Source organism: Podarcis gaigeae, assembly GCF_964106915.1.
Source record: "Podarcis gaigeae genome assembly, chromosome: 11".
Lineage (NCBI taxonomy): Eukaryota > Metazoa > Chordata > Lepidosauria > Squamata > Lacertidae > Podarcis > Podarcis gaigeae.
In genome coordinates this window covers 432,222-445,403 of record NC_139687.1, presented here as the reverse complement: position 1 = coordinate 445,403, position 13,182 = coordinate 432,222, and the positions used below count along the sequence as shown (strand labels likewise).

Sequence of the window (13,182 nt, the reverse complement as noted above, 5' to 3'; positions counted from 1 at the left end):
AAGACTACTGTCGGTCGCTCACGTACTCTTTATTCCCATACTCTGTATTCCCTTAGGTGAATTTAGCCCGCACTCCAAAAGGAAGTAGATGGAGAAAGGGTGCAAACGTATTTTCCGCCCCCTTGAACAAGGGAAGCGATAACATGCGAATATTAGAGGGTCAGAGAAATCAAATAAGCTTCAAATATTAAATTCTACCACGAAGTACTACTGAGTAGTTGTTCTTTAACAGGAATTAAAAAGGAACTACAATTACTATTTACAATTTAGGAAACAGCTTCAAGGAAAGTTAATTTGGCAGTCCCCCAAGCGCCATATAAAAATCCTGCCAAATATGGTGCCCAGTTTTCTACTGGGTGCCTATTTAACTTGATGAAAGTAAAGTACGTTGATTGCAGATCCATATCAATCTGTATCAAGTTGTAGAACATGAGCTTCGCCACACTTTGTGTTTCTTGCTTACTGGTGTGAAAACGTTTTATGCTGCCATTTATTTTTAGTTCCGAAATTATGTTCTGCAAGCTTATTAAACGAAAGTAAATATAAACAGGGAGTTCTGTTGAGCACGTTCAGGGGATATGTTTTTTTAAAAAATGTTTTTAAAAGAACTGTCTGATTCCATTCAAATATAAGATAGTTTTCCTATAAAATTAACACAATGCCATCAGCATACATATATTGCATACAAGTATCAATGTATATATTTCCATATATTAGCAGAGTACATGTTTGATAATACAAATATCAACAGAGAATTGTCGTGTTAGTAACATCCCAATCTTGAAGAACACGTCCGTTTTCGCTTCCGAATCAGAAGCTGCCTTTTAAAGCCCGGCCGTCCAGTCCGAGACAGGCTGACTCCGGAGCGCACCAGAAGCGCAGCCGACGGAGGGGGAGCAGCCCACGGTCTCCGACCCCCGGGGACCCACCCCCGCCACCGCCCCCCGAGCAGCCAAGGCTGGGCCGCTCGTCCTGTGCCAGAGGCGGCTTACTCCCCGGCAAGCGCTCTTAGGATTGGGGCCGGACAGGAAAGGAGGCCGCGGAAAAGCTTCGAGTGTCTGCAGGCGCCACGGACAGCCAGGCGCCGCTTCCCCGCGAGGGCAGCCCAGGAGCCCCGTCCGACGTCGGCCAAATTCTCACGAGCGCTCGCTTTAGGGGCTGACATTGTGAAAGCAGCTCCGCCACGGGAGGCGCCCCCCGATGGAGCCCCCCAGCCGCGCCCACGTCTCCCGTTCAGCGTTATTGCCCTTCCCCACAAAATCCCTCTAGAATTTTTGTGACGTGTAGGATGCGTCCCCCCATTACGGAATATTTTCTCACCCATTGGTTCCCTATCATTTCTGCGCCGCTCCCTCCCTCCCTCGTCTCTCAAGGTCTACGGTGACAGTATTCGTCTCTTGTGCACGGTGTGTATGACGTCATAATGATGATGACACAACAGTAGGCGCGTTGCAGCCCGCAGACGTGGCAGGAGCAAAGCCTCTTCGGCCCGAGGCTGCTTCAAAAAGGCCGAGGACCTGTTTCACTGTCTGGCTCGCACCAACAGGCGGGAGGGACTTTCCCTGGCCGCCCACTCTCTTTCCGGGCTCTGGCCTCTGGCTCCGGGAGCGCGCCTGGGGGACGCGGCGCAGAGAAACATTTCCGTGGAAAACCACTTCGCTGTTCTTTCAATGCACCTTTTGTGATTTAAAAGTAATTGCGGAGGTCACGACTCGCGTGTTCTACTTTCTGTTTTTTAGTTGCATTAAACTTGTTTAGTCGATTAGTCGTTGTCAGGGTTTCAGGGACAGAGAGCGAGGGGGAGGGGTCCCAGGGCGACGAGGAAGAGGACGACGACGACCCGAGGTTGTCAGTGAGTCCGTCAAGTGAATCCGAGGATTCCCAAAAGGGAGCCCCCCTGGTCAGGCCAAGGGGCAGTAGAGAGGGAAGCAGTCAGAAGCAGGGGAACGAAGAGGGAATCCCCAGTGGGGGTTGGAGATCGGGACCGGCCTCTCCGTCGGAACGGAGTGAAGGGGGTGGAGTTGCCAGTGTGTCAGAAAGAGCAGAACAGGAAGCAGAGAGGGGAAGGAGTTCGGAGCAGAACGTCCTGCCGGAAGGGGAGGAGTGTAGTACCGAGAGTAGCGTAACGGTCGAAAGGAAGGTCAGAGGCAACGTACGCGCGCCAAGTTCAAATGTGGAGGCGCGCGGAAATGAGGAGAGCCCTGAGGAGGAGCCTGGTCCCAAAGCACGAAGGAGGGGGGAGCAGGCGTCAGAAGACTCAGCCTCGGGGGAGTCCCGGAGGGAGGGAGCACAGGGGGGCAGGAAGACCCTGCGGAAAAGGAAGGAGAGGAAAAGGTGGAGCAGTACAAGCCTCTTAAGCTGGTGCAGGGGCGGGACTGACTCAGAGGGGACTTCTAACATCTAAGGGTAACAGATGCTGAGCCACGGAGCTTGGATGTAACGACAACAATGTTCTTCAAAACCTTTTGTATATAACTTGGACTGGATTTTGGTCTCTTGTGAGCTGGGACCTCGGGTGGCTCTGACAGTAAGTCCCCTCCCAAAGAACGCAAAATTTTTTTTTGCAAAGCTCACAAACGGTGACAGCCATGAGTGCGGAGGATCAGCTGACAGCACTGCGAACTACAGTTTCCGAACTCACCGCTGCAGTCCTTGCGTCTCAGAAGAAGCATGACGAAATGGAGAAGCGCTGCCAGGACCTGCAAACAAGGTGGGAGCGTGCAAACAGGGAAGGGTTCCCAGGGTCCAGATCAGAGGGCATTGGACTTGGAAGGCGGGGGGGCAGCCTAGTCACCCACTTCGATGGGAACCTGAAGCACTACCCCAGTTTCAGAGCAAATGTTTTGTATGCATTGCACTTGCTTCGTCATGACTTTAAAGATGAGGAGGAGAAAGTGGGGTTTATTGTTTCTCACTTGCATGGGCCGGCCAGAGACTGGTTGCGCAATTTGTGGCGTGAAGATGGCCCTGCCCGCCGCGATTCTGATGAATTCATTAAAGCGCTGGATGCCTGCTTCCAGTCAACCGTAGATTTGGATCTTGCACGCAGGGAGATATTTGGACTGCGGCAAGGCAAAGCCACTGTGCGTCAGTACCATTCCAGATTTTTTGCTTTACTGACTGCGTTACGCTGGGAGAAAGACTGCACACCTGTGAGGGATTTGTTCTGGGAGGGTCTCAGCGGTCCCATAAAGGACGAACTTGCCAGGGGAGACAGACCTCAGACCCTGGAGGAGGTGGTGCAGAGGGCTCTGGCGATTGGGATACGTCACGAGGGACGTCCTTGGCACAATGAGGAAGAACGTCAGGTGCGTCCACCAGCGAGGACGTCTTCTTTCATCCCCAGGGAGTTCAGTCAGTCACATCCCTCGCCGCTGGGGAGGCAGGGGGAGGAGCCGATGGAACTTGGTGGTGCTAAAGCTCAAGCAACAGCCAGAGCCCCAGCTTCCGGTGTAGTAAAGGCGAAGCCTCCTAGAGGGACCAGGAAGTGTTACATCTGCGACAGTGCACTGCACATGGCGAAAGAGTGCCCCCAGAGGCTCCAGAAACACACTGCAGCTTTAGCGACGGTAGCTGCAGAAGTGATCCAGGAAGAGGAACCTCAGGGAAACGACAATGCCTGGCTGGAAGCAGAATTGCTGGGGCTCAGCCAGGCGAATCTGTAGAACAGTCCCCAGCGTCTTTGCAACCCACAGACCCTTTACCACCCAAGCCAGCGGTGCAGCTCACTGCAACACTTCAGTTGCCAAATGGGACCACCCTAGAAGTGCCCCTCACGATCGATTCGGGGAGCAACGCCGATTTCGTGGGGATGCAATTCGTCAAGCAGCATCGCATAGCGCTTCTGCCCGCCACAACGCCTCTGAACGTAGTCACGGTGGATGGCAGGAAATTGCTAGGAGGGCAAGTTGTGCAACAGACACCTCCCATGGTGATGCGGATTGGAGATCACCGAGAAGTCATTAGCTTCAATGTCACCCACCTGTCTGACACGCCTATAGTATTGGGCATGAGTTGGCTGGAGAGACACAGTCCTGCTGTAGCGTGGTACCAACGCCAGATCACCTTTTGTTCATCGTACTGTGCTCAAAATTGCATCCAGTCCTGCCAGGAGGAGGGGGCTGAGCAGCAGCTGCGACTTGGCATGGTGCAGGCAGTACCTAGCAAGTACGAAGGGTTCCTGGAGGTTTTCTGCGAGAAGGAAGCTGACCAGTTGCCGCCCCACAGACCTTATGATTGTGCCATCGATCTGGTGCCGGGGGCACAGTTGCCGACTGCAAAGCTGTATTCCATGTCTGAGGACGAAATGCAAGAGCTCAGGGAGTTCATAGAGCACAATTTGAAGCGTGGATTCATCCGGGAATCGAAAGCAGTGGGGGGCAGTCCTGTGTTCTTTGTGAAGAAGGACACGCCCCAAAAGAGACTCATTGTGGACTATAGAACCATAAACAGTATGACCAAACCCAAGGCCTTCCCCATCCCTAAGATTGATGATCTCCTAGCAACCGTGAGGAAGGGGAAGATCTTCACCAAATTGGATCTGCGTGGAGCGTATAACCTCATACGCATCTGGGAGGGCGATGAGTGGAAAACGGCCATGTTCACGCCTCTGGGCACGTATGAATACAGAGTTATGCCGTTTGGTCTCCAAAATGGATCTCACGTCTTCCAAGCCTTTATGCATCACGTGCTAGCGGGACTCCTCTACAAGAAATGTGTGTGTTTCCTCAACGACATCCTGATCTTTTCGGAGACGGAAGAGGCCCACGAGAGGGACGTAAAGGAAGTCCTGCAAAGACTACGGGAGAACAGGCTCTACGCCAAGTTAGAGAAGTGCCAGTTTGATGTGACGGAGGTGGATTTCCTGGGCTACAAGCTGTCCGACAAGGGGCTGGCCATGGACAGCGTCAAGGTCCGCGCGGTGTTGGACTGGAAGAGCCCACGCAATCGGAAGGAAGTCCAGAGATTCGTCGGCTTCGCCAACCTCTACCGCAAATTCATCAGAGGTTTTGCAAAGGAGACGGCAGCGATCACAGACACTCTGAGTTCCAAGAAGAAGAGGTTCGTGTGGACGGAACAGGCGGAGCGCTCTTTTCGGAAGCTTAAAAGCCTTTTCGCCTCCGAGGAGCAGCTGCTGCACGTGAATCCAGGCAGGCCCATGCGAGTAGAGACCGACGCGTCAGACAGGGCGGTTGGAGCCGTGCTCCTGCAAGAAGATCCACATGGGAACTGGAGACCCGGTGCCTTTTACTCCCGAAAGCTCAGCAAGGCGGAGCAAAACTACACCATATGGGACAGAGAGCTGTTGGCCATTCACGCAGCGTTCAAAGCGTGGCGACACTTCCTCATAGGAGCCAAGCACACAGTACAGGTCCGCACGGATCACAAGAACCTAGAGTATTGGCGCACGGCGAAGCTCCAAAGCCAGAGACACATGCGCTGGGCGGAATTCTTCGCGGATTTCGACTTTCGGATAGAGTACATCCCCGGAGATTCCAACGTTATAGCCGATGCGCTATCCAGGAAACCGCAATATCTCGATGAAGCGACACCAGTAGCAGCCAGGCACATTTTCGCACCGCAGGCGTGGTCGTGCGCTGCCATCACAGTAGATCTGGACGCGGTGCGACGCGCGTTGCAAGTGGATCAGTTCGCACAGTCCAAGATGGAGGAGTTGCGCAGAGGTGTGCAGAGTGGCGAAGATTTCCAACTACGTGACGGGCTGCTAACTCGCAAAGGTGCCCTCTACGTGCCAAGCGACGAGCTTCGCGCAAAGGTTCTGCAGCAGTTGCACGACGCCCCCAGTGCGGGCCACTTCGGCAAGGAGAAGACAATAGAACTGGTGGCAAGGGACTTTTGGTGGCCTCGGATGCGTGGAGAGGTAGCGGATTACGTCGCCAGGTGTGACACTTGTCAAAGGTCCAAGCCAGTACACCAGAAGCCAGCGGGGCTGTTGGAACCGCTGGAAACGCCACAGCAACCGTGGGAGAGGGTAGCCTTGGACTTCGTTACTGACCTGCCCAGCTCCAGAGGGAAGACGGCGGTACTGGTGGTTGTGGACCTGTTCACCAAGATGGCGCACTTCATTCCGTGCGCAAAGGTGGCGACGGCGGAACAGACTGCCAAACTCTTCATTGATCACGTGTTCAAGGTGCATGGGCTGCCGCAGTTCCAATTTTTGGCAGAAGCTTTTAGGTATCCTGAATGTCAAGATCAACCTTACGTCGGCGAGACACCCACAGACCAACGGCCAAGCTGAGAGGGTCAACGCGATCATGCAGCAGTACCTGAGATGTTACGCCAATCAGCGACCCGCAGCTTGGGTGGACTACCTGCCGATGGCAGAGTTTGCCTACAACAACACGAAGCACGCGTCCACGGGGGTGACGCCGTTCTTCGCGAACAACGGTCGTCATCCCAGAACCTTCCCGGGGTTCGGGGCACCGAGAGAGGGGGTGCCGCAAGAAGCCGACCAGTTTGCAGCGGAGCTGCAGGAGGTGCACGAAGAGTTGCGGAGACATTTGGAGCTGGCCAAGCAAGCATATAAGGTGCAGGTAGACAAAAACAGGAGAGCGGGGGAGGAGATCCAGGTGGGGGACTGGGTGTGGTTAGCGGCCCAAGCGATGCCAGCCAAGTCGTTGGCCAAGAAGAAGCTAGGGCACAGGCAGTTAGGGCCGTACCAGGTGGAGGCTAAGATCAACCCTGTAGCCTTTCGACTAGCCCTCCCCGAAGGTTCCAGAGTGCACCCGGTATTTCACAGGTCGGTGCTCACCCCCTACAAGGCACCGCACAGGTTTCAGGAGTCTGAAACAGTCCCGCAACTACACACTAAGTCACAGGAGAGGGAGAGGGCGCCTAGGGCCGAACCACTCAACGAGGTCACAGAAATCCTGGACTCGAGATGGGGGAAAGAGGGGGTAGAATACTTTCTAGCCACAGAGGGCACTCCAGCCAGTGCCAACGGTTGGGTGCCGGGCTACGCTTTAGATGAACCTCTTCTAAAAGACGAGTTCCATGCCCTTTTCCCGCATAGACCCATGCCAGCCGAGTACTTTGATGACTGGCTCTTTACGCCCACACTCTCAGACAGTACTTTCCGGGGGTTTTCTTCAGCCGAGGAGAGAACGCCAGAATCTAGCCCGCCCAGGGGATCGTGCTCAGGGGTGGACACAGAACCCTCTTATTGGTGGGACGAGCAACCAGAGGAGGACTGGCGCAGGAAATGGCTGACGGGACCTTGGCCGGCAGCACCAGACGAGGTACCAATGGAAGAGGGAGAAGAGAACACTTTGGGTCAAGAACCCGAATTCGAACACTCATACACCGAACTGCAAGCAGAGGATATGGAGGTACACAACCTGTATCCTGCATCCACCTCCGAAGAGCTGCAGCTCCTACAACCTGCACCCGATGGGCGGGAGGGGGGAAGGGGGGGCTTCGAGGGGGAGATGGATGTCAGGGTTTCAGGGACAGAGAGCGAGGGGGAGGGGTCCCAGGGCGACGAGGAAGAGGACGACGACGACCCGAGGTTGTCAGTGAGTCCGTCAAGTGAATCCGAGGATTCCCAAAAGGGAGCCCCCCTGGTCAGGCCAAGGGGCAGTAGAGAGGGAAGCAGTCAGAAGCAGGGGAACGAAGAGGGAATCCCCAGTGGGGGTTGGAGATCGGGACCGGCCTCTCCGTCGGAACGGAGTGAAGGGGGTGGAGTTGCCAGTGTGTCAGAAAGAGCAGAACAGGAAGCAGAGAGGGGAAGGAGTTCGGAGCAGAACGTCCTGCCGGAAGGGGAGGAGTGTAGTACTGAGAGTAGCGTAACGGTCGAAAGGAAGGTCAGAGGCAACGTACGCGCGCCAAGTTCAAATGTGGAGGCGCGCGGAAATGAGGAGAGCCCTGAGGAGGAGCCTGGTCCCAAAGCACGAAGGAGGGGGGAGCAGGCGTCAGAAGACTCAGCCTCGGGGGAGTCCCGGAGGGAGGGAGCACAGGGGGGCAGGAAGACCCTGCGGAAAAGGAAGGAGAGGAAAAGGTGGAGCAGTACAAGCCTCTTAAGCTGGTGCAGGGGCGGGACTGACTCAGAGGGGACTTCTAACATCTAAGGGTAACAGATGCTGAGCCACGGAGCTTGGATGTAACGACAACAATGTTCTTCAATAAAACCTTTTGTATATAACTTGGACTGGATTTTGGTCTCTTGTGAGCTGGGACCTCGGGTGGCTCTGACAGTCGTGTTCGACTCTTTTAGGTAAACTACTCAGTTGGTCTTTAAGGTGCTATATTATAATTTTTAAATTCTTTTGGAAGGATTCTTTTAAGGACTTTCTTAGATAATATAACTTTTTTTGAAGACTTGATTCTTTTAAGGGAGTTTTTAAGAGGAGTCTTTTTAAAGTATTGTTTTAATTTATGGATAAGATTTTTCTTCTGAAGGTCCACTACAGGAGCTTAAGGGAGGAGAAGCCCTGGCAAGTTTAAAGCAACCTGGGGCTGGGGGAGTTTATTAAGATTTAAGCCAAGCCTGAAATGTGTTTATAGCTGTTAAAATCGTTTTGCCTTCGTGTCCTGGCTCCAAGAAGGGTCCTGGCTCCAAGAAGGGTCTCAACCTGTAGGTCCCCAGATGTTGGACTACAACTCCCACATCTGGAGGTGCCGTGGTGGGGGCGTGTTCAGCAGCCTTTTGCTGCAGCGCCAGCCTTTCCATGGCCTCATTCCTCGTCGTCGTCCCGTCACAAGTCACCCACCCTCCACTCCCTTTTAGTTAGGGCTTAGGTCATTGGCCTTGCTATGGACCTTAGGTTGGTCGCCCTGGTTGCCCGGGGGGCCTGGTAGGAGTTTTTCCATTTGGCAATAGGCTTTTTGGTTTTTTCGCCTACCTCGTAGAAATCGTCACAACTTTTGTGGTATTGGTGGGTAGGTTAGGCATTGGAATAATGTGTTGTGGTGTGTCGAAGTGCTAGGTGTGGCCATCGCCTATGCCTTCAATTTTTAGGGGTATTCCGTTAAAGGAATCTGGCGGTCGTGTATTCTGTCCAATGCCTGCTTGGCGGGAGGCCATGGCACAACCCTCGGTGACAGCAGGGGTGAGCCTATAGTTGGATTAGCATCAACAGGTGATGAACCCCTGGTGAATAAACCCACTTGTTTCGATCCAATGCCTAAGCCAATACCTTTTCATTGCTGTAATCAATAAAGTTGTGGCCTTTTCTAGCCCATTAACCTCATATCACGTGTCCTTGTGTCTTCATTTCACTTCACGGGGGTCGGGCCCTCGAACCACAATTTAGATAAAATTGGATAAGCTGTAGGGAAAAGGGGAGGGTAATGGAAATCAGAGAGGGGTTGTGGGAAGTCAAGGATTAAGAGAATCCTATATGTAATGGTGAATGATATGCTTTGATGGAAATTTTATTTGTAAAATTCAATTAAAATATTTTTTAAAAAGAAATAATAATAATAATAATAATAATAATAGGGGTTCTAATGTGCAAGAAGACAAGAAGACCACATCATCTCCATTTCCTTCTAGCTTTGTGATCTGATGGCATTTGATTGTGACAACTAATAAGTTACCTTCTTTCTTACCATTATATCAATAGCCATGACAATCTTTTTTTCAGTCACTCTTCAAGTCAATATAATAAAGCAACACTAGACCCTGGTAACTTGGGGAAGCTAAAGTGAATTAGGTTGTGCATGCACGCAAGCCCATTCTTTCAAACAATAACTACAGACGTACCTGGGTTCTCATACGCCTCGGTACTTGGATGTTTTGGCTCCCGAATGCCGCAAACCCATAAATGAGTGTTGCGGTTTGCAAACATTTTTCAGAAGCCAAACGTCCAACGCGGCTTCCGATTGAGTGCAGGTTTCTGAACCGTTTCAGGAGTCAAACAGACTCCTGGAATGGATTAAGTGCAACAACCAAGGTTCGACTGTACTCCATTATTTAAGTATACATTCCAATGTCTGTGAAGAACCAGTTTACGAAATTAATTTAATGAAATTTAATAAAATAAAATCTGCTAAACTGTAGAAGAATCAAATTTTAACAGCAGTGCCAAAGCTGAAAACAGCTCCAGGACTCTGGCTCATTCATTATAGAAATGAATTGTTGAAAGGTACTTTCTTCAGAAGATGACATTAACCATTTCCTCCTCTCTTAGTCACAGTAGCTATAAAGGCATCTTTAAGGATATCTCTATCCAAGTTTCTACCTATAGAGAGGACAACAAAAAAAAAGAAAAACATTTTTAATCAATATTTTGCATTATTAAATAAGCAATAATTTACACTATTGAAAGAAAGAAAGCACTTAGTACAGCCAAGTTCCACTCAAATGACAGATATAGGGATACAGGGCAAGTGTCCCAGCAAGAGAGCAGCATAGCCCCATTATCTTGTCTAACCTGCTGCAAAAATTTTCTTTCCCACCTCAATACAAGGATATTATTGCAAATAGCTGAACATATAAAATAGGGGGATGAAACCTCTCATATTTCCTAACCCTTCATTCATATTGGGAAAGTTCATTTTGTTACCTAATCTCCCTGCTTGTAGTTGAGCAGCTATTGGGGGAAGGAAAGCAGGTAGTTAAACGAACAGCAAATGGTGCAAAAGTAGCTACGGCATGATGCTTTGTTATTTTTCTGTCCAGTGTGTTCCTTGGATCTGCCTCAGCTACAGACTCAGGCACAATCATCAATGGCACAGGTTGTATTTCTTCAACACTCTGACAGGGCGAGATAGATGTTCACCCCAAGCTTGTTTGCACTGCCTCCACCCAGGTGAGAGAAACCCTGGCATCTGGAGTTACCATACTTCAAAAGGAAGAAGTCTGCCTAAAAAATCAGTGAAGCTACTCTGCTGTGAACCAATTGCTACTGATTGAGGTCCATGATAAAAACTTACTTGTGGATAACGACAGATCCAAGTCAGGCTACAAAACTGTCCAGATAACTTATAAGCTGAGGAGTGCTAAACCATGATCCCCGCCAACACATTATTCACTTCCCTCTAGCTGCATTTTTCTACTAAAGCTTATTTCTAGTTTTAGAACCACACTGAAGGAAAGAACGGTGTGCAGAGATAAACTACAAATAGGTAGAGAACTTGTAATTCCCTGTTCATGTGTTCTTTTTGCTCTTTTAAACAGCTCTTCCCCACAGCCTGCTTTATATGTCATTGGAAGACACCCCACATTTTAAAACACTCTTCTGTAGCTTGGGCCACAGAGAGGAAAATAGACATGCCAAGAAGAAACATACAGCACTACTGAAAAGACCATAACAGCTTGATAGAAACTTGACATTATCTCAGTTTTTTAGTAGATCTTGCACAGTACTGTACCAAGAACAATTTTATGAATTATCTTTATGTTTTTGTATAATCATTTGGCTTTCTTCAGTGATTTTGTACAATAGGCCTATGAAATGTATATACTGCTCTTACCTATTACAACCAATCTATTTGTTCGTTCAGCCTCCTCCTTCCATCTTACAGTGGTTTCTTCTAGATCGTACAGCTCATGAACACCTTGGACTATCACCTGATGAGGTTTGTTTTTGATAGACACAAGTCCCTGGTTAGAAAGAATATAAATAAGTTACTGGAAAAGGAAAGTATCTATAGATTTAATTTGAGGTGTGGTAATATTATGTAGCCAACACACACACAAAAATAACATTGCCTGGTGTTCATTCTAATTACTTTGAAAGATTCAGAAAAGGCTAAGCTCATTACAGTAAATACAGAAAGTATTTCTGATGCAAGTGAAAATATAATTCTATAACTATTTGATTATATAAAATTATATGATCTATATTATTGTTTTCTGCTGCTCCAGAGAAGTGGACACAGAGCAATGGATCCAAAGTACAAGAAAGAAGATTCCACCTAAACATTAGGAAGAACTTCCTGACAGTAAGAGCTGTTCGACAGTGGAATTTGCTGCCAAGGAGTGTGGTGGAGTCTCCTTCTTTGGAGGTCTTTAAGCAGAGGCTTGACAACCATATGTCAGAAGTGCTCTGATGGTGTTTCCTGCTTGGCAGGGGGTTGGACTCGATGGCCCCTGTGGTCTCTTCCAACTCTATGATTCTATGATTCTATTATGATATAACATTATTGTTGTACTTTGGGCTTTTTAAAAATTCCAATATAACCGGGGAAATGTTGTCCTCACATTAAGAATGGTGGATTTAGCACAGACCTTGGAAACTGGGGCATGGGAGGAGGTAACAAGTACGCACAAATCTTCTACTGGACAACAGTATAGAATCATAGAATTATAGAACTGGAAGGGACCACGAGGGTTATCTAGCCCAACCCTCTGTAGTGCAGGAATCTTTTGCCCCAAATGAGGCTGAGATTAAGAGCCTGAGACAACCCTGAGATTAAGAGCCTCATGCTCTACCGACTGAGCTATAGGTTAAGAAGGCCTGCTCAGTGATCATTGCATGCCCCTCTTCTACAACACTGGGTACTAGTAGAAGTCCTGGGCTGCCTTGGAGGAGCCCACCACCAATGTCCTAGATTAGAGGTAATGCTTATACAGTGGTACCTTGGGTTACATATGCTTCAGGTTACATACGCTTCAGGTTACAGACTCCGCTAACCCAGAAATAGTGCTTCAGGTTAAGAACTTTGCTTCAGGATGAGAACAGAAATCGTGCTCTGGCGGCGCGGCAGCAGGAGGCCCCATTAGCTAAAGTGGTGCTTCAGGTTAAGAACAGTTTCAGGATAAGTACGGACCTCGGGAACAAATTAAGTACTTAACCCAAGATACCACTGTATAGGGAGGAGTGATATATCACAGATTTCTCCCAGAAGGTTTACAGATTCAGATGTTACCCAATAGCTGCAGGAAAGTGCCATGATGCTGTCTCCAACAGAACAAAGCTAAATCTCAGTATTCAAATACTACTGATTCAACAGATACATCTGAATTGACACACACTACGGTAATTTATGTTTATGTTTGCTGTGTATGTATTCACTTTTTGTGCCCAAGCAAAAACAACAAAAAACAATACAAACAAAATAAACAATACTTCTGAAAACAAGTTTGGTAGGACTGAATACTGAACCTTGAGTCTTATTACTTCCATGGGGTTACCTCTCTTGTCTTTTACATTCTTCTCCCACAGAAGATCCTATAAACAGAAAGGGGCTTTTAATAATGAGACATTCATAATGCGA

General features: G+C 49.3%; 1 protein-coding gene across 9 annotated transcripts in view; it reads right to left on the bottom strand.

The window, feature by feature from the left end:
- Positions 1–9,977: 9,977 nt before the first annotated feature.
- LOC310826779 (zinc-regulated GTPase metalloprotein activator 1A-like) overlaps positions 9,978–13,182 on the bottom strand; it is a 34,960-nt gene continuing 31,755 nt past the window's right edge. For 7 of the 9 annotated variants that reach the window (XM_083702101.1, XM_083702105.1, XM_083702103.1 and 4 more), the window contains 3 exons: positions 13,071–13,136; positions 11,437–11,566; positions 9,978–10,202 (listed from right to left, as the gene is read on the bottom strand). In XM_083702101.1, the coding sequence (XP_083558227.1) occupies positions 10,129–10,202; positions 11,437–11,566; positions 13,071–13,136 (270 nt within the window). In that variant the 3' untranslated portion in view covers positions 9,978–10,128. The remainder of the gene's footprint in view (positions 10,203–11,436; positions 11,567–13,070; positions 13,137–13,182) is intronic. The other 2 variants (XR_014555978.1, XR_014555979.1) reach the window with 1 other exon arrangement.